At 47.4% G+C, this 27,132-nt stretch overlaps 1 protein-coding gene and 1 long non-coding RNA gene across 4 annotated transcripts in view; one reads left to right on the forward strand and one right to left on the reverse strand.

Annotated features, from left to right (window-relative positions):
• LOC141414868 (uncharacterized) overlaps nt 1-27,132 on the reverse strand; it is a 57,106-nt gene that overhangs the window by 8,666 nt on the left and 21,308 nt on the right. The window contains exons 4-7 of the long non-coding RNA XR_012439813.1: nt 8,003-8,042; nt 2,104-2,251; nt 1,137-1,278; nt 938-1,022 (exon numbers count right to left, since the gene is read on the reverse strand). This is a non-coding gene — a long non-coding RNA (uncharacterized lncRNA). The remainder of the gene's footprint in view (nt 1-937; nt 1,023-1,136; nt 1,279-2,103; nt 2,252-8,002; nt 8,043-27,132) is intronic.
• LOC109692070 (glutathione S-transferase P) lies at nt 22,673-25,433 on the forward strand. Of its 3 annotated transcripts, none has more exons than XM_074050231.1 (7): nt 22,673-22,795; nt 23,065-23,100; nt 23,370-23,476; nt 23,583-23,670; nt 24,024-24,127; nt 24,783-24,989; nt 25,166-25,433. In XM_074050231.1, coding segments are annotated over exons 1-7 (732 nt in total). In that variant the 5' UTR covers nt 22,673-22,794; the 3' UTR covers nt 25,355-25,433. The 3 variants fall into 3 exon arrangements, with proteins under 3 accessions (XP_073906332.1, XP_020028045.2, XP_073906337.1); XM_020172456.2 differs by having other exon boundaries at nt 24,882-24,989; XM_074050236.1 differs by having other exon boundaries at nt 22,717-22,822.

Raw genomic sequence — 27,132 nt, forward strand, 5'->3', positions numbered from 1 at the left:
CAGCGACATCCCCCAGGCAGGAAGCTGTGAGTCTGGGCTCCGTCTTGCCCTGTTTCTTCTCCTGCTCATTGTCCCCACCTCCCTGGAGAGGGGCCTGAGGAGGAGCATCTGCATTTCCAGATGGAATTTTCTGCCACACGACAGAAACAGCACCCTGGGTCCACCGGCATGTGCTTTGTTTGCTTTCCCTTAAACTTACTGTCTCGAGATTTATCCTTCACTCAGAGTTGCATCCAGGCAGGGCCCACTCAAAGTCTGTGTCTCTAACTGGCTTCTGGCTTAAAAGTGTGTCGAGGAGAAAGCAGTGGCCTCTCAGAGTTCCCAGTGCACTACGTTTAAATTTTCACATACATCTACCAGCTAGGCCACTCCTGTGGAAGGTTACCATTTCGAGAGTTTAAAGCAGTTGCTATTTCAAAAATAGTGCAATTGCAACCTTTGGCTCACAAATCCAGCCAAGACAACAGATGCACACACAATTGGGATGGCTGCCCAGCTCGGGCATTGCAGTGACCTGTGTGTTTCTTCTTTACCCCACCAGCTCCCAGCATTCCCCTCCAGACACAGGATTGACATGTGACCCAAGGCCAGCAAGTCACAGGGCCTCAGCTCTGGCCACAGTGATTGGTTCAAGGGGTGACCGCCTGAATGGAGCTGGGCCAATCAGAGTCCATTCCTGGCCCATCCCAATTCCTGTGAGACCTGAGTTCCAGTCTGATCAAGTGACTCAAGAGGTAGAGTGCCTGCCTAGCAAGTATGATGCCTTGAGTTCAAACCCCAGTACCACCTCACACACAGCAAAAAAGAAACTGGGAGTGTGGATTTAGAACAGACTGTAGAAGAGAGAGTAAAGCTATGTCTAGAGAAAAGCTTGTGTGTGCTTGCATTGTGTGTGTGTGTGGTGTGTGGCAGGAATGTCAGTTTAGGTCCTACTCACTGAGAAGTCAGCTTCATCCATCCTCCTGGTTTGGTCATGTGAGTCCATAAACGCTTCCCTTTTGGAGCTGAGTTTCTGAATTCAGCTGAAAGAGAATGATAGGTTTGAAATATGTCCTCAAAGTCTTTGACAATATTCCTTCAAAAGGTGGAACCTAATTCCCATCCCCTTGAGGTGGGGACCAAACTTAGTGACTCACCTTTACTATGAAGTATATGGAAGTGATGAAGCACTGCCTCCAAAGCTAGATCAGAAAAAGCACTGTGGGTCCCATTGTGCTCTCTCTTGGATCCCAAGCTCTGAGAAGGCAGCCGCCATGTTGTGAAGATGCTCAAAGAGTCCTGTGGAGAAGTCAAGGTGATGAGTACCAAGGCTCCCTGCCAAAGCCACACTAAATCACCATCCACGTGAGTGTGCCATCTTGCAAGTGGATCATACAAGCCCCTGTCAAGTTTTGGGATGACGGCAGTCCTAGTCTGTCTGGTGATGGCTACCTCGTAAGATACCCCAGCAAAAGCCACCTAGCTAAACCACTCTCCAACTTCTGACTCAGAAATGGAGATAAAAAATGCTGTGTCTAAGTTTTGTAATTTGCTAAGCAGCAACAGATAACTCGTGTAGACAGCTCCTGACTTAGGATGATTCAACTCACAAATTTTCAACTTTACTGTGATGGGAACATATACCCACAGCACTTTCACAGGACAGTGTTCAGTGAATTACAAGAGCTCTTCAGCGTGTGAAACTTTGTCCCTGTCAAATAACCCCCCATTGCTGGGTACAGTGGCTCACACCTGTAATCCTACCTACTCAGGAGGTAGAGATCAGGAGGATCAAGGTTCAAAGCCAGCATGGGCAAAAAACTCTTGAGAACTCATCTCAACCAATAAAAGCTGTGTGTGGTGGCACACATCTGTCATCCCAGCCACTCGGGAAGCTTATAGGAGGATTGAGGTCCACGTGGGCCCAGGCAAAAATCCATGAGATCCTATTTAAAAAAATGGCTCAAGTGAAAAGCGCTGAGGGGTGTCAAGTGGCAGAGCACCTGAGGTCCTGAATTCAAACCCCAGCATCGCCTAAAATACCCCTCCCCCCAAAACACAAAAACAAAGACACCTCCTCATCCTCTCCTACTCCCAGCATCCAGCCACTTCTGTTCTACTCACCTTCTGTCTTTACTATTTGGACTGCTCCAGGGAACCTCAAAGAAGTGGAATGTGACGGTATTGTCTCTCTGACTGGGTTATTTCATTCAGCACAATGTTCTCAAGGTTCGTGGCTGTTGTAGTTCGAGTCGGGCTTCCTTCCACCTGACTTTTTACAGAGATGTAAACAGTTTAATGGAGGAAGGGCAGCCCTTTCACAGCAGGGAGCTGGTTTCATAGAGAAATGTCCATCTGCACCTCACATCTTTCACAAAAATCAACTGAAAACACATCATGGACTTAAATGCAAAATAAAAATTATGTAATGTTGAGTGGAACTATGGGAGATAATACTGGGGATCAAGGACCAGACAAAGAATTCTTTGACTTGACACTAAAAGCAAGACCCATAAAAGGAAAAATGAATAAATTACATCGGTATAAAACTGAAAATGGCTGGATGCTGGTGGCTCACTCCTGCAATCCTGGCTACTCGAGAGGCTGAGATTGGGAGGATCAAGGTCAGCCAGCCTGGGCAAATAGTTCATGAGACCCCCATCTCCAAAAATAGCCAGCGCAGAATGGACTGGAGGTGTGGTTCAAGAGATAGAGCACTTGCTTTGCAAGCATGAAGCACTGAGTTCAAACCCCAGTCCCACCAAAAAAAAGAAAAAAACCCTGAAAAGCGTTTGTTCTGTAAGAGCATCCTGTTAAAAGGACGAAAGACGAGCTATGAGTGGGAGAAAAGCTATGTCCACTGAAGGACTACTGACATCTAGAACACAGTGCTCTCCCCTCACCCACCGTTTTGCTTCTCCTGGTTTCGGTTCCCACGGTCTAAAAATAATACATGGAAAATTCCAGAAATAAATAATTCAGAAGTTTTAAGTAATCCTTTATTACAATACATTGCTACAATTGTTCTATTTTTCTATTAGTTACTGTTGTTAATCTCTTGCTGTTTCTAATTTATAAATTAAGTTTATCATGGGTGTATATATAAATGTAGGCAAAAACATAGTTATATAGGGTTTGCTGTTATCTGTAGTTTCTGGCACCACTGGCGTCTTGGAGTGTATCCCCTGTGGATGAGGGGTAGAGAGCATTACTGTATGTGAAGACTTCTCAAAACTCCACAGCAAGCCCGGTGCCGATGGTTCACCCCTGTAATCCCAGCTACTTGGGAGGCAGAGATCAGGAGGATCAGCCTGGGCAAAAAAAGTTTACAAGACCCATTTCAACCAATAGCTGCTGTCACCCCAGTGCAGCAGGATAGCAGTCCAGGCCGACCTCGTCAAAAAGCAAGACCCTATCTCCAAAAATAACCAGAGCAAAAAGGGCTGGAGGCTTGGCTCAAGCTGAGGAGTGCCTGCCTAGCAAGCACAGAATTCAAACTCCCAGTACTGTCAAAAAAAAAAAAAAAAAAAATCCACAACACAGCCCACCCAAACAATTCCATTTGAAAATAGATAAAAGACACGAGGTGTGCTTCACTGAAGATGATCCACAGGTGAAATGAGCACGTGAAAAGATGTGCCACTTCAATAGCCACTAAGAAAATGCAAATGCGGTGTCATGAGATATCAGCACACACCTATCAGAATGGCTGAAGAAGATTCTGACCATACTGAATGCTGGGAAGAATTCCAAGGGCCCGGGGTGCTTAGATTTTGCTGATAGGAAGGAAACTGGAGCATTTAGTCTGGAAACACTTGACAACTACTATCAAACCAAGCATGGAATTACAGTTCTGCTCTGCAAGTGCATACTTGGATATTTATGCTGAAGAATTAGAAGCTATGAGCTCAAACACACAAAAAAACTTGTAGATGAATGTTTGTAGCATTTTATTTTAATTATGAGAGAGCTGGAGATACTCAGTGGTACAGTGCTTGCCTGGCACATACGAGGACCTGGGTTCAATCCCAAGCACCACACAAAAAAAAAAAGTTCTCTCTCTCTTTCTTTTTTGAAATAGAGTTCTCGATATATAACCCAGACTGGCCTTGAACTCATGATCCTCCTGTCTCAGCCTCCAGAGAGCTGGGATTACAGTTGAGTGTCACCATGCCTTTGCACCATTCCAATTCCAGAGTCTTTTTGTTCTTTTTTTTGGTGATGCTGGGGTTTGAACTCAAGGCCTCAGGCTTGCTAGGCAGGCACTCTACCACTTGAGCCACTCTGCCAGCCCTTTTTTGTGATCAGTTTTTTTCAGATAGAGTCTCTTGAACTATTTGACCAGGCTGGCTTTGAACCATGATCTTCCTGATCTCTGCCTCCTTAGTAGCTAGGATTACAGGTGTGAGCCACTGGTGACTGGCTGCTCTTTTCTTTTGTTTTTCTTTTTTCTTTTTCCTTTTCCTTTTCCTCTTCCTCCTCTTCTTTTTCTTCTCTTCCTCTTCCTCTTCTTCTTTTCTTTCTCTCTCTTTTTAAGACAAGGTCTCTCTGTCATCCAGGCTGGTCTCAAACTCTTGTGTTCAGATGTCCTCCTGCACCAGCTTCCCAAGCAGCTGGATGACAGGCACATGTCACATGTCACCATGCCAAGCTAACTATCTGCTTGCCATGTTTATTAATATGTGCTGGGGATGGAACCCAGGGCCTCATGCTAGGCAAATGTTCTACCACTGAGCCAAAGCCCAGCCCTTCAGCTGTTTTTAATGATAGCCCCAAAGCAGAAGTACCCAGATTTTCTCCAATGGGCAGTGGTTAAACAACCCAACACCAGGGATTACTACTCTGTAATGAAAAGGAGCACAATACTGATACAGTGACAGCCTGGATGAACCGCTGGGGAATTATTCAGAGTAAAAAAAAAAAAAAGCGCTAATCCTTAAATGATGCATACGTTTGATTCTATTTATATAACATTCTTGAAATGACAAGATTATAGAAATGGAGCACAGATTAGTGGTTGCCAGAGATTAAGGATGGGAGGGGGTGGGGGAAGTGGGTATGGTTATTGAGAGGTGACATAAGGGCCCTGTGACAAGCTGATCAGTACCTTGGCTGTGGTGATGGATGTATGCACCTACACAGATGATAAAAGCACACAGGACTAACACACACACACAGATGCTTACTCAAATAGCAGCCCATTCACTAAAACTGGGGGAACCTGAACAAGATCCATACCCTGGCTGTGACAGTAAACATGATGTCATCTTATTTTAAAACATAAAAGTAGCTAGACTCGAATGCTCTAGTTAAAAGACAAAGGGTGAAGGAATGGAAAAACAAAAGATAACCAAACTGTAATCTGTTTACGGGGAACACAGTAAAATTTATGGACCTAGGAAGGAGGAAAATAAATGACAGGAAGAAATGCTACACAGGCCTGGCCAGAGGTAAAGCTATTGGCTTGAACTCTGTACAGATTTTAAAGCTAAATAAATAAGTAAGTAAATAACTTTTAAAATTTTTTTGCAGTACTGGGGTTTGAACTCAGGGTCTACATCTTGAGCTATTCCACCAGCCCTTTTTTGTGTGTGTGAAGGATTTTTTTTCTGAGGAAGGGTCTCGAAGAACTGTTTCCCAGGCTGGCTTTGCACCTCGATCCTCCTGATCTCTCCCTTCTGAGTGGCTAGGATTACAGGCGTGAGCCACTGGTGCTTGCCCGGCAATAACATTTTTAAAAAACTTAAAAAAATATAGAGGAAGATTTGTTAGTGGAAAAAGGTTCAATATTTTTCAAAAAGTTATGAAAATATTCTAAGTTTGTGTGCATCTAATAACATGGGCCATGTATAAAGAACGACATGATGGAGTTATGAGAAGTAGACTGGCAGCAACCCTCTTCTGCATTGTGTGCATGTGTGTGCGTGTGTGCGTGTGCACACGTGCATGTGCCTTTGTGTGCATTTGCCAATCTCGTGGCAACATGAAACATAGGAAACTATCCTGATAGAACACAGAATCTTGGCCAGGCATGGTGGCGACAGCTCCATGAGAAGTGGAGATGGGAAGATCATGGTTTGAGTCCAGCTCAGTGAAAAAAGTTAGCCAGACCCTATCTCAAAAAACAAGCTATAGAACCAGACACAGAGGCTCATGCCTGTAATCCTAGCTTCTCAGGAGGCAGAGATCAAGAGGATCAGTGTTCAAAGCCAGCCCAGGCAAATAGTTCATGACATCCTGTCCTGAAAAAACTCATCACAGAAAAGGGCTGGTGGAGTGGCTCTGAGTGGCTCAAGTGGTAAAAGCACCTGAGTTCAAACCGCAGTGCTACGAAAAAAAAAAGCAGATTGACTCAGTAATTGTCTCAAATTGATGACTTATAAAATCCCTTTCTTGAGGTCCGGAGGTGTAACTCAAATGGTAGCAAGGACCTAGTTCAATTCTCATGACCACAAAAAAAGTCTTCCACAACCTTACCTTCCTCAGTGATTTTCCTCTCTGACCTTGGAACAACTGTCATTCACTTTAGAGAAAGCTGGTCTTTTTTTCCCCATAACACACACATCTTTCACATAAGCTTCATTTACCAAAAATAAGCCTTACTTTCCTCATATTTGGAATGTATTTCCCTCTTATTATACTAGTCTTAATGACCATCTATTGATTTCAAATCACCGAAAAAGATTTTTGAAACGGCATTCCTTTCTAAACATTCACCTAATTTACTTGTTCTTAACAATTATGCTTGAATTTTTCATGAAACAAAGTTAGTCACTGAAAGAGTTCAGGAAACGCTGTCTCAAATATACATATTGCTGTGTATATTTCTGGCATACTGATTACTTTGAGCTGGAGGCACTTGGGATGTAGCTAAGCGTAGAGTTGTCTGAATTTCCTTCCATCTACCTAAAGATAGATTCTATAAAATGAACTCCTTTGTCATAAAGCCCGAAGCCTGGCTCTGACCTCGGGACAGGAGGCCAAGCCCAGTGCGGTCAGCCTGGCCTGGTCACATGCCATCCATCACCTGTTTGTCCTAGGGCCCATCTTCTCCACCTCCTGACCCTCGGACCTATTCCAGCAGCAGGCTGAGTCCAGGGAAGCTTGATCTACCTGCCTGATAAGGGACCCAAGCCACCGTGGACGAAGTTGCACACTGTAATCAGATTTCAGACCTAAACACCCTCATGGCCTACCAAGACAGGAAAGGCAGAAGTAAGAAGTCTAGTCAAGGTACAACGTTGATGATGAGGCTTGCTGTATAGATTTATGCCTTTTAATTATTGTTTGGATTTTACCAAGGCACAAACGTTTAAAGAAGTGTTTTGTTTTGTTTTTTTTTACAGTACTGGAGTTTGAACTCAGGGCCTTTTGCTTGCTAGGCAGGCATTCTACCCTTTGAGCCACACCACTAGCCCTTTTTGCTTGGGTTATTTTGGAGATAGTATCTCACTTTTTGCCTGAACTTGCTTGGATTATGATCTTCCTTCCTGCCATTACTGGGATGGCAGGTATGCATCACATTGCCCAGTTATTGGTTTGAGATGGGGATCTCATGAATGCTCTGTCCCAGCTGGCCATAAACTACAATCTCTCTGATCTTGGCCTTCCAAATAACTAGGATTACAGGCATGAGCCATTGGCACTCAGCTTTGTGAGCTTAACTTCTAAAAAAGCAACAGCAAAAAAACCCAAAACAAAACATTTTTTGGTCCTGGAGATGGAACCCAGGGCCTCATGCCTGTAAGGTAAGTGCTCTATGTGCTCTATCTCTGTGCTATGCCCTCAGCACTTAGAAACTTTTTTTTTTTCATCCTTGAGGTGGGAAAGTAAGAACAACAGCCAGTAAATTCAAAGCAGGCGTAGGAGGGTAGTGAGAAAGAGCGGTGCAGTGAGAGTGCGCGACCAATGTGAAGTGATTTTCTTCATCATTAGCTGAGTAAGCTTTTCTTGTACTTGCTGTATAGAGTTTTTAAAAGAGGCAATAAAAAGCTGGGGTGTAGCTCAGTGGTAGACCACTTACTTGCTCAGTGTGCACGAGGCCCTGGGTTCCATCTGCAACCCTGTTAAAAAAATAAATAAAAGAGGCAATAAAAATTTCTTTGAAATCTTTGTAAAAGCTTCTGTTCATCAGCAGGTATTTCTGGGTGGGTCTAATTGGAGAGCCTGCATTTTTAAATCCACTTCTTACAGTCAGCATTGATCACGTGGGAAGTACCAGACCATGTCTGCATAACACTAAGTTATCGCTAGTGATCACTGTTAGCCTCTGGGACCTGTCACATGTCAAGGGCAGCAGTGCTCAGAGGGCAGCACACTCAGGTCTTTAAAAATTAAGGATCACATTCTATATTGTAAAAATGGACAATTTGCTGTCTCAGGGCCGAGATTAAAAGCTAAGAGGAAAATGGCATGGCACTGGTTGTGTCATGCTTTCCACAGTGAAACCTCGCTACCTGAACATTTTTTTGAGCCTGTCCCTGGCTCAATTATCCTCTTAAAACAGGTGCTTAGAAACTGCTTGTGCTGCAGAGCACTGACTCCTTACTTGGGCCCATGGATTATCTAAAAGCAGGAGAAAAGCTTGACACCTCTGTCTCCATTTTTTTGTTGTTGTTGCTGTTGTAACACTGGGATTTGAACTCTGGGCCTATATTTTGAGCCACTACACAATCCCTTTTTTTGTGATAAGTTTTACCAGGATGGGGTCTTGTGAACTATTTGCCTGGACTGGCTTTGAACCCTGATCCTCATGATCTCTGTCTCCTGGGTATCTAGGATTAGAGGCGTGAGCCTCTGGCACCTGGCTCTGTCTCCATTTTTTCATCTGTCTTTGCTCTGAGCTATTCTCTCTGCAGTCACCTTGGAACCCAGGAGGGACAGGACTCGTCTGTATCACCTTCACAAGAAGGAAAGGAGAACTGCCTCCACAGGACAGACCACCTACCAGGATTCAGTGACTTGCTTATCCTGACCTCATTGCTCCCCTCAAGTGATGACGACTTCTCTGGAGCACCTCAATAACGATCGACCAGGCCACACTTTGACCACAACTGTTTAATAATTACACATCTCTCTCCCCCTGCCCCCAATTCTTCTAAAACTCATGTCTGTACCCCAAAGATGGGCTGCTGTTGTTATTTTCCCTCCACTATTGGGCAGCCCATTCCTTTAGAAGGGCAAATATGGCCACATCACTTTAAGTCTTCCTTGGATCCAGTGATGCCAACAGAGAGCAAATGATTCCTGACAGCACAGCAGGTATTCGGGGTTGCACCCCTTGGAGGGCGCTCATCCCTGAAGGATCACTGTGACTGTGAGGATGTGGCTCTGGACTGGCTGGCCTGGGTCACATGCCCATCCCTCTGGTGGAAGTCCTCAATTTTGTTTTAATCACATGATTTGGGTTCCCCCCAAGCGCAAGGGGTTCTGTTAGCAGAAGTGGCAAGGGATGCTGGCTAACAATGGCTTCTGTGCCATCTGCATCCTGCTGAGGTTGTTCCTCTGGCCAGCTTTCCCCCACACTGCATATCACAAAAACAGTGAGTAATGTGGTGAAGAAAATGTAGTCATTAAAAAATCTGTGAGGGGAGCCTGAAGTCAGGCTGAGGGCTGGTTTGGCCAGAGAGAAGCCCTCTATGTCCAGGGCTTGCATGTCCATGGATGACTGTTCCTGGCACCAGGCAGCAGGAGTGGATGGAGATGGAGGCCGGCTGTGCCTAATGCAGCCCCTTCCCAGCCCCTACCCTCACCTGCAGTAACAGGAGGGTCCTTCAGTTCCCAGGATGACCAGATTGCTCGTGTTAGTGAGGAAGTAGGTTTTTCATGGTGGGGTCTGAAGATGGAGTGACCAGCAGGCCAGGGGAGCAATAAGTAGGGGGAGGGAAGTGGGGCTTGCACCACCCAGACTAGGAGTTGGGGTTCAGACTGGATGTTCCTAATCAGCAAGGGGCAGGAGGCAGGTTCTGTAAGTCATAATTTTCCTCCATTATTCTGAATATAAAATAAGACTATAAATATTCCACTCCTGACGCCAAAAGAAAAGAAAAGAAGAAGGCTGATTGCTGGGGGCCAATGGCTCATGTCTGTAATCCTAGGTACTCAGGAGGTAGAGATCAGGAGGATAGTGGTTCAAAGCCAGCCTGGGCAGAGTTCACAAGATCCTATCCAAACACCCTTCACAAAAATAGGGCTGGTGGAGTGGTTCAAGGTGAAGGCCCTGAGTTCAAACCCCAGTACTTTATTTCTCATATCATAAACTGCAGACGGTGTTCCATAATTCTTGACTTTGTAAGGTGAGGATCTTTGTGCCATTGCTTCTCCATTTCCCAACTTGTGTCATTAACTCCTTCACATAGTCAGGGTTAATCACAGCAGTAATCTAGTCTACAACCACAATGAAAAGCATGTTTGCATGCTTTGTCTGTAAATTGATGTTAAAAGTTGAAAAATCAATAAATGATAACATGTATCATTTACCATAGAGGGTAAATGTTATTACACTGCCTTTTTATTTTTTTCAGAAGTTTCCAATTGCCTTTCTTTTTTTTCTTCTTGCCTTACTTATGTGTAATTGTATCTTCATTTTGTTTTGATCTTTTCATTCAATCAGATATTCTCTCATGCCTGCCTGTGTCTTTGGGATTGTCTTCTTCCTGCTGACCTAGACTGCTTGTTCTCTGGGCCTCTGACATGGCAGTGTCCAGGAATGTCCCCATAGTACTTACACTATTTCGGATGCACTGGGACTGGTACCTAAATGTAAAGGGAGTTCTGAATGTGACAGATTGCCAGAAGTACTGTGTGACAGCAAAGTGAGAGGGGGTGCATATCAGTTGAAGAAGAGACAAAGGATAAGTTTCTCAAGTGACAGATGTGGAGAAAGCTGCCCCAGGGTTTCTTCAAAGGGTCTTTGTCTTTTGACTGCCTGGAGTGACCCTAACGGAGTACACCCCAAAAACCAGGAGCTGAGTGGAGAATTTTCAGCACGAGGTAGGAAGAAAAGACATTGCCTGCTTCAAGAGAAGAAGCTGCGTGTGTTCTTGTGTGTCTATGTCTTTGTGTCTATGAGTGTGTGTGTTTGTGTGTGTGTCTGTGTGTGTCTCTGAGTGTGTGTTTCCAAAGATCTCAAAAAGTCTTTCCATGTTGAAATCACGCATCCCCTCCAGGGTGTATTGCTGTCAGTGGGCAACTCTGGCAACCATGCAATTCTTCCCTTTTCCCCTTGCCCTTGGAGATGGCTGATGAAGGAGCTAGAGTATGGTAGAAAAGGGCAAACCTTTCTAAATCTGGGTGTCTGAACCCGGGTCTGACCCCTTAGTGGCGGGAGTAGCTCCACATTGGATACAAGTTCGGAACTTTGAAGATGTTCCTGAGTGCTGTGCTCTCTGAGTGCTGGAAGGGATTCCACGATCTCAGAGCACTGGTTAGCCATGGGATCTGCCCTGGGAGAGCATGCTCAGTGACAGAGGTGGCCGTGGGCTCAGTAACTCTCTCCTCCAGCTCTGGGGTAGCAAGGGAGCACTGAGGCTGTCCTGGTCCCCTCTGAGCATTTTCAGGACCATCTCACTGGCTCCCACCCTGGCCTGGTGCCAGGGTGCTAGAGGTGCTGGGCAGTTCAGGGGACACCATTTTGCTGTCAAGAGCATTGCTATGAAGCAGCAGAGAGTAAGCCTCGAGGCAAAGTGAGATGGATGACACTGGAAATCTAGTTTCTCTCGAGGCTGGCTCAGGGGTCAGCCTCATTTCTGTAGAAGGTAGGGAGCAAACAGTTTCACCTTGAGAAGCACACAGTCCCTGCTGGGATCAGCCATTCCTGCTTTTGTAGCACGAAAGCAAACACAGACAACCATATAAATGCACCAGCACGGCCAGGCTCCAACAAAACTATATTTACAAAGGCGGGGCGTGGGCTAAGGGGCATGGTGTGCCAGCCGTTGGTGTAAGTAGTGAGCTAGTGTGCGCTGTCTGCTCCCTTTCTTGTAGGAGCTACAGAGTGAAACTGGGAGTTCAAGAAAAAGCAGGATCAAGAAACAAAAATGGGTTGGCGCTGATGGCTCAAGCCTGTAATCCTGCTACTCAGGAGGCAGAGATCAGGAGGATCGCGGTTCGAAACCAGCCCAGGTAAACAGTTTGGGAGACCCTATCTTAAAAAAATCTTTCACTAAAGCGGGCCAGTGGAGTGGCTCAAGGTGAAGGCCCTGAGTTCAAACCCCAGTACTGCAAATAAATATATAAATAAAAAAAACGGGAGACATACCGTGTTTTGGAGAATGATGGCTGTTTTGAACTTGCGTGTGCGTGTGTGTGTGTGTGTGTGCGTGTGTGTAGTTGGGGGCTGACAGGAGCTGGAGGTGGCAGTAAAGGGGTGTAAGAAGGAAACAGCCTGCACTCAGCTCTCACCCCCGACAGGACGGGAGTCATCGAGGGGCTGTCATTGCTCCATACTAACGCCTACGAGCACTCTGCTGGAGTGAAACCCTGAAGAAGAGAGACTGACTACGGTTGGGCTTTCCCTCTCCAGTGCTTCCTTCCCACACAGTGCCCCAGGAGAGGCACAAGACAGCCTGGAAGCCTGCCCAGTGCTGCCCTGCAAGGGTCTGAATGGGAAACTCTGACCTCAGGGGATGCTTGGATATTGGGGGAGGGGAAGCTGGCTCTGCCCTCTTCGTTCCCAGGGCTCAGCTCCTTCCCTCTCCTCAAAACCGCAGGCTGGCATGTTTGGCAAAGTAAAACTAGATGGAATAATCAAGTCCACCAGGGGGCACGAGCTCTCAGGTCCTGGGCAAGATGTCTCAGGCAACAAGCGCGTCATCAGATGTGGATTGGGTGTGCTGCACAGGCTGAGAGCACGTGTGACAGAGTAGAATACACGGTGGTCCACGCCTGTTACCCCGATACTCAGGAGGATCATGGTTAGAGGCCAGCCAAGGCACAAAGTTAGCAAGACCCCCATCTCAACAAACAAGCTGGGTGGGGTGGGGTACCACTGCAATCCTAGCTATGAGGGAAGCTTAGGTAGGAGGTGAAGCCATGCTTCCTGTCACAGGCAGAAACACAGGCCCCATACAAAAAATAACTAAAGCATAAAAGGCTGGGAGAGTGGCTCCAGAGGTAGAGCACCTGCTTTGCAAGTGTGAAGCCCTGAGTTCAAACCCCAGTTACACAACAAATACATAAATATAAAATTTATGTGGAAAAAACAAAATAATTAGAATGTTCTTTTCTGGTGCCATTGTCATTAGTTGTCAAGTAAGCAGATCTGTTCTCAGGCAGATCTGTTCTCAGCTTAACAAAATACAAGTTTGTTTCTTGTTCCCATCAATGTCATGCAATGAGTTGCCATCCTGGGGCTTGTCCTCCAGGCAGTGCCTCAAGGTCCCAGGCATTTATCCTCTGTGATTCCCCTGCCCTCTGGGAACTTCATGGGGACCAGTGTCCAAGTCAAGGAATAAGGAGGGCCATGCAGCAAGGAGGACGCCTAGAAGTGGCATCTGTCACTCCTGCCTATGTTCCACTGTTGCTCACAGTTGTGTGGCTTCAACCTAAGTGCAAGGGAGTCTGGGAAATATTTTTTGGAATGCCCAGAAAATGTCAGTGAGATTGGTGAACATATGTTCCATTTATTCCACGTGCATTTAAAATAAAAAGTAAAACTGTCTTCATTCTCAGATGACATCATTGTGGAAACCCTACAGAATCCATAAAACAACTAGGATCAGTGCAAACCGTGAAGTCATAGATTACAGTGAGTTGTACTGAAGCCAGTCTACATGCTAATAAGCAAGATTGTGAAGTGGAAATTTTTTTAAATTCCTAATTTTAAAGAAGACTTAAAAGGGTTACTAGAGTTGGGTGCCAGTGGCTCACGCCTGTAATCAAGAGGCAGAGATCAGGAGGATCGTGGTTCGAAGCCAGCCCAGGCAAATAGTTCATGAGACCCTATCTCAAAAAAATCCTTCACAGAAAAAGGGCTGTTTGAGTGGCTAAAGGTGTAGGTCCTGAATTCAAGCCCCAGTGCCACAAATAAAATAAAATAAAAATAGTTGCTAGAGTTAATAAGTGCATTACAGAAAGCCATGTAACACAGAATTGATATTAAGAAATCAGTCATACAAGTACAGATTATCAATAAAAATGGAAAATGAAACTAAAAATATATCATTTATAGTAATATTGAAACCATGAAGTATTTAGAGATACACTTATGAAATATATGTGTGATGTCTACTCTGGAAAAGTATAAAATGTTGCTGAGAAAAATCAAACCCATGTTGCTGAGAAAAATCAAACCCAATAAATGGAGAGGTATATCAATATTGTGATGACGTCAACTTTCCCAGCATTGCACGGGAGATTAAACGTAATCCCTGCGAACTGATTCCAAAATTTATATGAAAATAACCCTAGGTTAGCCAGAAGAAACTTTAAAAAGGATAAAGTTAGAGGACTCTCATGACGAGATTTTAAGGCATCATAAAACACAGAACTAAATGTAATGTGTTTGTGAGGATAGACACACAGATCCATGGGCAGCATATGGACCCATAGGCCCCGGTCAACTGATCTCTGACCATGCTGCAAAGTTAAGCCAGTGAAGAAAGGACAGTCTTTTGGACAGTCATGCTAAACAACTGCACATTCGTACACAAAAGCAATGAGGGCTGGGGAAGCAGCTCAGTGGTAGAGCGCTTGCCTAGCGTTTGTGAGGTCTTGGGTTCGATCCCCAGCACTGAAGAAAAGAACAAAACTCAGTCCATATCTTGTGTCATATGTTGGTCATTGTAACAAAATACCTGAGATAATCAGCTTAGAGAGAGAAAAGAGACGTTTTGGATCACAATTCTGGAGGTTCCAGTTCGTAACAGATTGGCCCCATTGCTTTGGGCTTGTAGCAAGGCAGGACGTCATGGCAGGGGCACTTATTGTAGAACAAAATCACTCATCTCACCACCAGGACAAACCCCCAGCAGTTTAAGAAACTCCCACTAGGCTCTGCCTCCTAGTGCCACCCTGTGGAGCAAACCTTGAACACATGGGCCTTTCGGGGGAACAAAGTCCAAACTGCAGCATATAGAATTCAAAGTGACCATAGACATAAATGCAAACTCCAAAGTAAAACTTTCTAGAAGCGAGCATAGAATAATTTTTCTGAGATGATATCTCACTATGTTACCAGGTTGGTCTTGAACTTTTAAACTTAAGGTAATCTTCCTGCCTCAGCATCTTGTGTAGCTGGCGCTACAGGTATGTACCATCATTCCTGGCTCATAAAGTTTGGGTTAGGGAAATATTTATTAGATATGGCAAAAAAATATGATGCATAAAAGTTTTAAATGGATACATTTTACTTTATTGTAGTAGTCTGTTTTCTGTTGCTTTAACAAAATACGTGGAGGTGGTTAATACATAAAGAAGAGGGGTTTACTTAGTGCAATTTTTGGTCTGAAAGTCTGAGGTGTCTGGTGAGAGTGCTATGGTGCTGGCGAATGGCATCACAATGGTGGCAGGGTGTGGGGAAGCTGTCGCATGGCGAGTCAGGAATCCAGAGACTCCAGCCAGGTTGGCTGTTTTCATAACAGTTGGCCTGTGGATTCCCATGAGAAGTACATTAACTCCTCCTAAGAGGGGTACCCCAAAGACCTTGCCACCTCCCAGGAGCCCCTCCTCTTGAAGGTTCCACCACCTCCCCAAAACACCACACTGGGGAACATTTTTGCAGCACTGGGAAACACACTCAAGCTGCATTCAAACCACAGCTGTTAATCAAATTCAAATTTTCTGCACTTGAAAAAAAAGTCTGTTGCTCAAGCGGTAGAGCGCCTGGCTAGCAAGTGGTGCTGACTTCACACCCCAAGTGCCGCACACACACGCGCGCGTACACACACGCACGGCACACGCGCGCACGCACGCACACGCGCACACGCACGCGCGCACGCCACACACGCACACGCGTGCACACGCACACACGCCACACGCGCGCGCACACACACGCGCGCGCGCACACGCCCACCACACACGCACACACGCATGCACGCGCGCGCACACACACACGCCACACACACGCACGCACACGCCTACACACACGCACACACGCACACGCACGCACACACAAATCTGTTAGGAAAATGAAAAGTGGAGCCATAGATCGGAGAGAATATTTGCAAAAGTCGTATCTGATACAGTGATCTCGGGATGCGTCAGTCAGTATCAGTCCCTGTGACAAAATACCTGCCATAATCAACTTGAAAGGAGGAAAGAGTTTCAGAGGTTTCAGCCATGGCTGGCTTTGCTGATTCTGGGCCTGCGGTGAGGGTGTGGGAGAGCGGAGATGCTCACTGCATGGCAGCCAGGAAGCAGAGAGGGAGGGGAAGAGAGAGGGAGGGAGAGAGGAATAGGTCAGGGGTAGCATATACCCTTCAAAGGCCCTCAGTGACCCACTTCCTCCAACCAGACCTCAGCAGCTACTTCCACCACCTCCCAATACCCTTAATTAAGAATCCATCAACAGCTTGATCCATTGATGAGGTCAGAACTTTCACCATCCAATCACTTCTCAAAAGCCCCCCAGCTGGCAACCAAGCCGACTGGCAACCCAAGAGCCTTTCGTGGGACACTTCATCTCCAAGCCATGACACAGAGTATCTGAAGAATTCTCAAAATAGGATGAGCCAGGAGCCTGTGGCTCATGCCTGTAATCCTGCCTACTTGGGATTGAGGAGGACTGAAGATCAAGGCCAGCTCAGACAAATAGTTCATGAGACCCCATCTTCAAAATAACCAGAGCAAAGTGGACTGGAGGTGTGGCTCAAGTGGTAGAGCACCTGCTTTGCAAGCACAGAGCTCTGAGTTCAAATCCCAGTCTCACCAAAAAAATTAAAAAAAAAAAGGAATAATAAGAAAACAAACGGCCCAGTTACAAATGGAACACAGATTTGAACTCAGGGTTCAACAAAAGAAGATAGGTTGAGGAGCTGGAGACATGGCTCAAGTGGTACAGCACGTGCTTAGCAAGTATAAGGCCCTGAGTTCAAACATCATACCACCAACAAAAAAATTGTAAAAAAAAAAAAAAGAAGATAGCTTGATAGCAATTAAACCCATGCAAACAGCATTAGCAGGGATTTGGGAAACAAAAATTAAAACCATGGTGACAAAGCACTGCAAGAGAATCAGTGCTGGGGACAGAAGCTAGGACGAGGGGCAGGTGTCTCCTGAGCCCAGACCCACCCCACAGGCCTTTGGGAATGGGGAGACGACAGCCCAGACAGAGCTGCTGAGATGGAGCACAAGTGGAAGTGCAAAGTGGAATGGCCTCTTTGGCAACACCTTACAAGCTAAAGGTACTTCAGCAATCCAAGACAATGAGGACCATGAAGACTTAGGCTTGCACAACCAGATGCAGTCACTTAGGGTGGCTCGGCTCTCACTGCTGTGAGCTCAGATCCCTTCAGCCGGTGAATGGAGAGTGTCCAGCCAATTCACTGTGACTCAGCAAAAATGCGAGTCCTGTGCTGCACGCTATCTGACTTCACTTCCAGAACATTCAGAAAAGGAGGAAAATGAGGAGAGAAAGCAGATGGGTGGGGGCCAGAGGCTGGAGTGGGGCGGGGGCTGACCACACATGGGCACGGGGGGCGTACCAGGATGGGGACAATGCTCTCTGGCTTGATTCTAATGATAGTTAACCTCCACACAAAAAAGGGCAAATTTTACTAACTACAAATCATACTTCAATTTGATTTAAGTTGATAACACGTTGCGTGAAAGAAGTTAGCTGGACGCAAGAGTACTGACTATTTGATTGCATTTATGAGAGACTCATGAAGAGAAAACAAAGCCAGGCTATTGACTTGCTCTGTGTTTTCCCTTGTTGGTGCACACATTTACTAAAATGAATCTTATGTTCACTCTGTGTATTTTACTGAGTTTAAGTCATCTCATTTATTTTCTTTTGGAAATACTGGGATTTGAACTCTGGGCCTTGTACTTGCTAGGCAGGTGCTCTACCACCTGAGCCATGCTCCCAGCCCTTTTTCTTTTAGTTATTTTTTGAATAGGGTCTCAAGTTTATGCCCAGGCCAGCCTGGACTGCTGTCTGCTTATTTATGCCTCCCACATAGCTGCGACGACAGGCATACACCACCATGTCTACTTTTATTGGTTGAGATAGGGTCTCATGAAATTTTTGCCCAGGCTGAACTCAAAATGTGATCTTCCCAATCTGCACCTTCTGAATAGTTAAGATTCCAGGAGAGAGCCACCATGCCTGGTTCATCACCTGGATTTTTAAATGCTGCAGACATATTAGCAATAAAAGGGTAGAAAATGTATATCAAATGAACACAGAACAGTGAAAGCCAGGGTAGGAATTTCAATTTATGAAAAAATATAATTTAAATGTAAAACTCAGGATGGATAAATGATGTTACAAACTCATACAAGTAACACAAAAGAACACATATGCACCTAACAACATAACTTCCCACAATATAAAGCAAAATAAAACAGCAGTATGACTAGACCTCTCTATATTGATAGCATAAACATACAAAAGGAATAAACGCTAATGTCAAGGTATGAGTAATTATCTAGAGCCAGAATAAAATAAATTTTCTTTTTCAGTACCCCTAAACAGTCACAAAAACAAGCCATGAACTACGTCGTAAACAAAGCCTCTGAAAATGACAACAAATGAGACTGACAATGTGCTGTGGTCATACTATAACAAAAGTAGACATAAAACAAAGGGATAAGATTTGTCAGACAAAATTAATAACTGATTTAAGAAGTACAACGTCTCTTTAAGATTCCTTACTTACAAAGGAAACAATGGATCGTTAGGTAATCCTTGCGTGATGTCTCGAGGGAAGGAAGAAGGATGTCATTAAATGAACAGGAACCCTCCACGTTTAAAGTGACATCACATAGTTGAGTAGTACTCTGAGGAAAATGTACAGCTTTAAATATATTCACCAGAAAATAAAAATGACTGAAAATGAACAAATTGAAATCACAAAGGTAGGAAAGAATGACAGAAAACTGGAAGACATAATGGAAAAAATAAAGATAGGAGAAGGGCTGGAAGAATGGCTCAAGTGCTAGAGTGCCTGCCTAGAAAGCATGAGGCCCAGAGTTCAAACCCCAGAACTACCAAAAAAACACCCAAACTAAATAAAAATACATGCTCTCTACATTAGTTTTTAAATGCCATGTGATCTTAACCAAAGTTCCAGTTAGCTTTTCTTGAAAGAGCCTGGAGCCTGGCTCAGTGGCTCACTTCTATAATCACAGCTACTAGGAGGCAGAGACTGTGAGGATCACGGTTTGAGGTCAGCCCAGCAAAAAGTTCATGAGACTCCATCTCAACCAATAAAAATCCAGGCATGGTAGCACACACCTGTCATTCCAGCTACTCAGGGAGCATAGATGGGAGGATCTCGATCTAGGCTGGCCAGGGTATAAAAGTGAGACCCAATTAAAAAAAAAAAGCCTGGAGGGTGTGCTTTTCCCTCTCAGACTTATAAAACCAGAGCAATAAAAAAAAAAAAAAAAGTTGTGGCACTAGCACAAGAACAGACAAACAGATGAACGAGAACATAGAACCAACAAGCAGAGCTGGGCATGGAACTTAACACCTGAAAAACCAAATTATGGTGTTGGAGACCCTGAGAAAAATAAAACTGGATTCTACCTAACAACACATGTCCGGGTAGCCTCTAGATGGATTAGTGTTGTAGCTCTGAGGAGAAAAAGAGAAAACTTACAGAAGACACCAGATCTGAGCCATAATCAGAGACTGGAATGAAGTTTCAACAGCACAACACATAAGTACCAACCTCCATTTCCTGAAAAAAAAATACAAAAACTTTTTTAAAGGAACTTTGACGACTTTTTTTTTTTCAGTCCAGGGGTTTGAACTCAGGGCCTCTTGCTTGCTAGGCAGATGCTTCACCACTTGAGCCACTCCACCAACACTGACGAACTTGATTACTAGAATTAAGGAGTCTTTCTTAATGAAAGACATCCTGAGTGTAGTTAAGGGAGATGACAGGAATAACAGAAGGTGTTTGTAAGGTCTAAAGTCAATAAGTGATTAATATCTAGAATAAATGGCAATATTAATCTTCATTTATGCAAATCAACTGAAAGCAGGCAGCAACCTCAAATAAAATAGCCCAAGGACACAACACACACAGGCAACTTCCAGAAGCGGAGAGCAAAATCTAACAAACACATGCAGAGACGTCTGAACGCTGAGGAATGAGAAAAGGGGCCGGGGGCGCCGGCAATCATTGATATTGTGCTGTGGGTGCTGTGATGGGTGCAGCCCTTCAGGAAGGCCACCTGGCTTGTCTTATGCAAATCAAGTATCAAACCTTTCATTCAGACCTGCTGACACTGGCAGGAAGTGAGAGTGGAGTGTTAGGGTGACAGGGACACATAAGTGAATCTTGCAAATAAGAGGGGCCCCTGTGCAGACTAGTGGTGATAATGACAAGGTATGTATTAACAGCCCCCCCGCCCCCATACACACAGCCCTGAGTTCCAGAATACACGCAGGTAGAGGCGCCTGGACTGCGATGCAGGAGGTGGGAGCAGGGACACGTTTCAATGACCCATAGAAATAGTTAAGGCCCATGTGTATAAGGCCCACGTGTATATGGACCACGTGTATAAGGCCCACGTGTATAAGGCCCACGTGTGTAAGGCCCACGTGTATAAGGACCACGTGTATATGGACCACGTGTATAAGGCCCACGTGTATATGGACCACGTGTGTAAGGCCCACGTGTATATGGACCACGTGTGTAAGGCCCACGTGTATAAGGACCACGTGTATAAGGCCCACGTGTATATGGACCACGTGTATAAGGCCCACGTGTATATGGACCACGTGTATATGGACCACGTGTATAAGGCCCACGTGTATATGGACCACGTGTGTAAGGCCCACGTGTATAAGGCCCACGTGTATAAGGCCCACGTGTATATGGACCACGTGTGTAAGGCCCACGTGTATAAGGACCACGTGTATATGGACCACGTGTATAAGGCCCACGTGTATAAGGCCCACGTGTATATGGACCACGTGTATATGGACCACGTGTGTAAGGCCCACGTGTATAAGGGGTGGGAGGAGGAATGTACATTCCAGTGCAGATACAGAGCTAAGCTGGGCTCATTTGGAGTGAGCAGAATGGCAGCAGGGAAAAGGGGACAGCCAGCCAGGCTAGGGCAGTGGCAGGCAGGATGGGGGTGGGGAAAGGAGGGGCAGGTGAGAACCAGCCACAGCTACCTACATCTTGGGCCTGAACAGCACTGATCCAGGCTTCAACCTAACCAGGACTCAGAGGACAGAAAGGGCAGGGCAGAAGGAAGCCGGAAAGAACAAACAGCAGCCCCACCCAGAGGACGCATGGCTGCCCTGAGATGCCATCAGTGTGTGTGTGTGTGTGTGTGTATGTGTGTGTGTGTGTGTGTGTGTGTGTGTGTGTGTGTGTGAGAGAGAGAGAGAGAGGGGGCGGGGAAAGCTAGAGACAGAGAAAGACAGAGAGCCAGACAGATAGGGTGGGGGGGAAAGACAGACAGAGAGATAGAAATAGACAGAGGGAAGAGAGAGAGAGACTGACAAAGAGACACAGAGACAGACAGGGGGAGAGAGATAGAGAAGGGGGGAGAGGAGAGAAAGAAAAAGAGAGAGAATGTGAGCTGTCAGTTTATGACATTGAGTGTGGCAATTGTGTCAGTGTGTATGATAGCCATTGTTTGGGAAAGGGATGTCAATTCTGAAGCTGGCAAAATTGACTGCAGGGACACAAAGTAGCAGAAAGGAAACACTCCGGAGGTTTTTGATCTAAAACTGTAACATCATTTCTTTACTTTTCTTCACTTTTTGTAGCTCATTGGGCAGCTGGCCTTGAAGATAGGGAAGGGCAAATTTCAGGTTGTTTTTGACAAAGGACAGATGACTAAACTTTTTTGGCAGAAAAAAAAAGAAAAGAGAGCTGTGTGTTAAGATAGGAGGGCATCTGCAGGACCAGAGGTTGGTGAGTGGGTACAGGAGTTGGGGGACAGAGATGCTGAGCCCAGCCCTCCCTGAGCACAACCTCACCTCTGTCCCATCAGGTGCTGCCTGTCCCTGCTTGTACCACCTCTGGCAGCCAGACCCAGAGGGCCACACCCTGCCTTTTTATCCTTCCCTCAGCAGTTGATCACAGTTGGATCACAGTCCTTGTGCCAGCTCTTTGAGGTCCCTAAGAGCTTGAGGAAGTGCCCGGTGGGGTCGCTGGGTCAAACGTGCCAGCCACAGGTGCTGCAGGGAATTGGTGACCGGCCACTAAGGAAATGACTGTTCCAAGGTTCACTTATATCATCTATTAATGACGCTTTGCAAAGGTGACGCCTTCTCTCCCAAACACTGCTTTGGGTGGGGGTGGGGGCAAAGAGGATGTGACTCCCCCAGGCTCGTCAGGGCTTTCCTTCTGACTGCTGGGGACTGCCCCCCACACCCCATCCACAGGCGCCAGGACACACCAGGCCCGACAGGCAGAACCCTGCCCCCCCCATGTTGCTGTCTGGGGTCCAGGGCGGGGGGGGGGCGGGGGGCAGGGGCGTGGGCGGGACAGGAGGCCGGCGCTGCCAATCACCGCACGGAGCTGGTGGCGGGCCGCCACGGTGACTCCCCGTTCGGGGCGGAGCGGAGCAGACGCCCCTTATAAATAGCCTGGCGCCCGCTAGGCCTGGGCCGGAGCTCAGCCGCCGCCGCCTCCGTCTGCGCAGTCGTGGGACCGCGTCGCCATCTACTCAGCAGCCAGTGAGTCTGCACCGCCTGGCGCCCCAGGTGTCCCTGCACGACGGGCCCCGGGGCTCCCCGGGGGACACGGAGCTCCCTGCACGCTGCAGCCCGCTCCAAGCACCCGGGGCGGGGACCCAGTGCGGAGTTGGATGCTGGGGAGTTGGGGGCATGAGGGACGGGCGAGGGCTGGAGGCCCAGAGCAGGGACGGGACCCTGGGGGGCAGCGGCGACCCTCAGCCCTAGTCCCCTTCTCCCAAGATCTAACAACCTTCTCTTGTTCTCTCTAGTGCCGCCCTACACCATTGTCTACTTCCCCGTTCAAGGTAGGAGCCAAAGAGGGGAGACAAGGGCTGAGGGCCGCAGCCCACGACCCCTCATTCACCTGGGGGGGGGACCCCAGGCTATCCGTGTCCCTGACTTCCTGTGATTACAAGGCTGGGCCTCCTTCTAAGTGCCCAGCCTTCTCCCCCCACCGTGTTCTGCCAGACTTCAGGAGTCTCTGTTCCCAAGTTCCTTCCCTTCACTCCCCACCCCTCCCCAGTGAGCCTGGATCTCTGCACTGTCCCCATGCCCCTCCCCTGTCCCCCACCAGGGCGCTGTGAGGCCATGCGCATGTTGCTGGCTGACCAGGACCAAAGCTGGAAGGAGGAGGTGGTGATGTTGGATTCTTGGTATCAGAGCCCTCTCAAGGCTTCCTGTGTGAGTGACTGCACCTTGGTGGGGGCAGAGACTGGCTCTGAGGGGGCTGCAGCTGGTGGGAGACAGCCAGGCTCAGTGCCCCTCACAGAGCTGTGCCACCCTCCAGCTGTATGGGCAGCTCCCCAAGTTCCAGGATGGCGACCTCACCCTGTACCAGTCCAATGCAATCCTGCGGCACCTGGGCCGCTCTTTTGGTGAGTCCTGATCCTCAGGTGGCCCAACTCAGAGCAGAGGAAGGCGTCAGCCATCGTTCCTGACCATGTGCCCTCTGGCCTCTCCCACTTCAATCCAGTCTGGAGTGGACAGAGCAGGGCACAGAGGAGGTTGCACTACTTGCCTTGGGGGTCCACCTGCCACCCTTGTCCTGTGCCAGCCTGCCACCATGAGTTCTGAGCACCTCCATGATTTGGCTAACCCACTGATGTCCAAGCCTCCTTCTCCTCCTCCCGGACTTGTGACCCGAGACAGCCACATGCCCTGGGGTGGATCAGCACATGCTTTGTATGGATCAGGTGCCAGTCATGCCCTCTGCTCCCCCTAACTCCAGGGCTCTATGGGAAGGACCAGCAAGAGGCAGCCCTGGTGGATATGGTGAATGACGGAGTGGAGGACATCCGCAGCAAATACATCGCCCTCATCTACACCAACTATGTGAGCACCCGGTGGGCACTGAATGAACCCTCAATGCCACCCCTGTGTGGCTCTGACTGACCTTCCTGTGTCAGGGTGCCAGGACTGGGTCACACTCAGTGCTGGGGTCAGGGGCCATTTTGGACAAGACAACTCTCACCCTCCTAGACTAGGAACAAGCCCATCAAGTAACAGCAGTAGTGACAAGAGGGCAAGGACAGGAGATGTCCTCTCTGTGGCCTTGAGTTGACCAAGGCTTCTTGGGGCGGCCTGAGGAGGAGGCTCTGTAGCCAGTTTCTGGAATGAGGTGCTGGTTGTTTCAGACAGGCAAAGGATGCAGGTCTGGAGGACATTTGGGGACCTGGGATCCGTTTAGCAGAGGCAGAGCAGGGGCATGCAGCTGTGTGCACAGGGGTGGAGTAGGAAGAGAGGGAGATGGGCACTGAAGGCAGTGGGGGGCACTGAAGGCAGTGGGGACCACTGAGGGGCCTGAATGTGAGATCTGGAAGGATCCTCAGAGGACCAGCTACGAGGGTTTTGCAATAAGAAGAGAGAATATAGTTAGAGAGCTCTGCCGGATAGAAAGGGAGAATGGAGCGGAAGAGAATTAGCAGCTGAAGTGGACAGGACTTGCCCAGGTGTGGAGCGAGCGCAGCAGCAGGGCTCCTGTCTCCAGCCTGTGCAGGGGTGTGGCAGGCAGCAGAAGAGGCCTGTCTTGGGGACAGAACAGGGAGTTTCATGCGAGTGGCACACAACCTTGGCATCCTTCTGGCAGGAGGCGGGCAAGAATGACTATGTGAAGGCCCTGCCCACGCACCTGAAACCCTTTGAGACCCTGCTGTCCCAGAACAAGGGGGGCCAGGCCTTCATCGTGGGCGACCAGGTGAGCTTCCGGACCTGTCCTGCCCCTTCCTGGGCACCCTCTCCTTATGGATGAAAACAGGCAGAAGCCACTTGCATAGCAAAGTGGACCAGACTTAAAGGGTGGGCTGAGGCTCTGCCCCCCACCCCTACCTCTGCCCTGCTCCCACTAACCAAGACCTGGCCCCTGTCCTGCAGATCTCTTTTGCAGACTACAACCTGCTGGATTTGCTGCTGACCCACAAGGTCCTGGCCCCCAGCTGCCTGGATGCCTTTCCCCTGCTCTCAGCCTATGTGTCACGTCTCAGCGGCCGGCCCAAGGTCAAAGCCTTCCTGGCCTCCCCTGACCATGTGAACCGCCCCATCAATGCCAATGGCAAACAGTGAAGGCTTATGGGTTCCTCCGGGGAATCAGGAACTTCTTGCCTCCCTTTCCCCAGGATCAATAAAATTTCCAAGATAAGAAGCTGAGCTGTGAACATTGTGTTTCTTGGGGAGCAGGCTTTGGGACACTCACTTGTCAGGCTGGGGAAAGGGGCAGAGCAGAGGGCTGGGAAGCACCCAAATACTCAGTCTGAGTGCCTTCCTGGAGCCCTCTACTGGGTCTTTGTTTACTGGAAAAAAAACAAAGGAAGGAAGGAAAGAAAGAAGGAAGAGAAATAGTCACAGTCACTGCCCTGGAGGACTCCAACGTCTAGCGAGGGGCAAAGTGTTTTGTAGTCCCAGCTGGCCAGAGTGACCGGCTCTAGGCCAGGGGAGCTGAAAGGACTCTGGGATGACAGGCGTGACAGAGGTTCCCCATCCTTGGACTTTTAGGAGTTCTGACCCCAGAGTGGCTGGTGGAGGGTCACCCTCCTGTTCAGAAGGTGTTCTGGCTGCTTGGTAACATGAACTTTGGTGCATCCTAGGCACACAAGCAATGCTGGTGTATTGGTGTTCTCCAGAGAAGCAGAACCAGTGAGGTACTATATGGGAGGCAATGCTTTACCTCCATCCTTTTAGGGCTTTTTTGGGTTCCGAAAATCCCATTAAGATAGATCAGCTGGCTGAGCACAGTGGCTCATGTCTATAATCCCAGCTACTCAGGAGATGGAGATTGGGATGACTGAGGTTCAAAGCCGGACCAGGCAATAAGCTGGGCATAGTATTTGTCATCCTAGCTAAGAGGGAGGTGTAAATAGGATCACAGTTCCAAGAGACCCTATTCGAAAAATAACTAAAGCAAAAAGGGCCGGGGAGTGGCTCAAGTGGTAGAGTGCCTGCCTAGCAAGTGTGAGGCCCTGAGTTCAAAACCCAGAACTGCCCCCCCAATGAAAGGGGAAAAAGCATTCAAATTTATTTAATGCAAATTTTACCTGGTATAAAGACACAGGTGTTGAACACCTGTACACTGAGACAGAGATTAGGGAAACTGAAAATGTGACAGGCCAAGGGGCTTCGGCTCGGGTATTTAACCCAGTCCAAAAGTGATGAGGGATCTGGGAGCTGGTGGCTCATGCCTGTAATCCTAACTACTCAGGAGGCAGAGATCAAAAGGATGATGGTTCAAAGCCACCCCTATCTCCAAAATACCCAACACAAAAAGGGCTGGTAGAGTGGCTCAAGTGGTAGAGAACCCACATAGCAAGCATGAAGCCCTGAGTTCAAATCCCAGTACTGCAAAACAAACAAACAATAACAAAGAGTGATTAGGAAGATGTGGGAAAGATTAAGAAGGTTTGTACAGATTTCCCTCAGCTGTTGTATTCGTTCCTTGGTAATAAGAACAGCATTGTCCTCTGTCTTGGTCTGTTTTCTGTTGCTGTAAGAGAACACTTGAGACTAGGTAATTTATAAAGGGAAGAGATTTATTTTGACTCATAGTCCTAAAGTCCAAGAACAAACATGGCACTGGACTCTGCTTAGCTTCTGTGAAAGACCTCATGGCAAGAGGGCAAGCAGTTCCCATGAGAAAGGAAATCTGTGTGCTAAACAGAAAAGGAGTCCCAGTGATGACTAAGTCATCCCCATAAGAGAAGCATCAGTCCCTCGAGAAATTTCCACCTCCACCACAACACTTCTTAAGGACCCTGCTACCTCCGCTCCGTTATGTTGGCAGGTAAAGTTGAGCATGAGTTGGGGGTTTTTGTTTGTTTGTTTGTTTTGGAAGTACTGGGGTTTTGAAC

The sequence above is a fragment of the Castor canadensis genome, chromosome 1 (genome assembly GCF_047511655.1).
Source record: "Castor canadensis chromosome 1, mCasCan1.hap1v2, whole genome shotgun sequence".
NCBI classification, from domain to species: domain Eukaryota; kingdom Metazoa; phylum Chordata; class Mammalia; order Rodentia; family Castoridae; genus Castor; species Castor canadensis.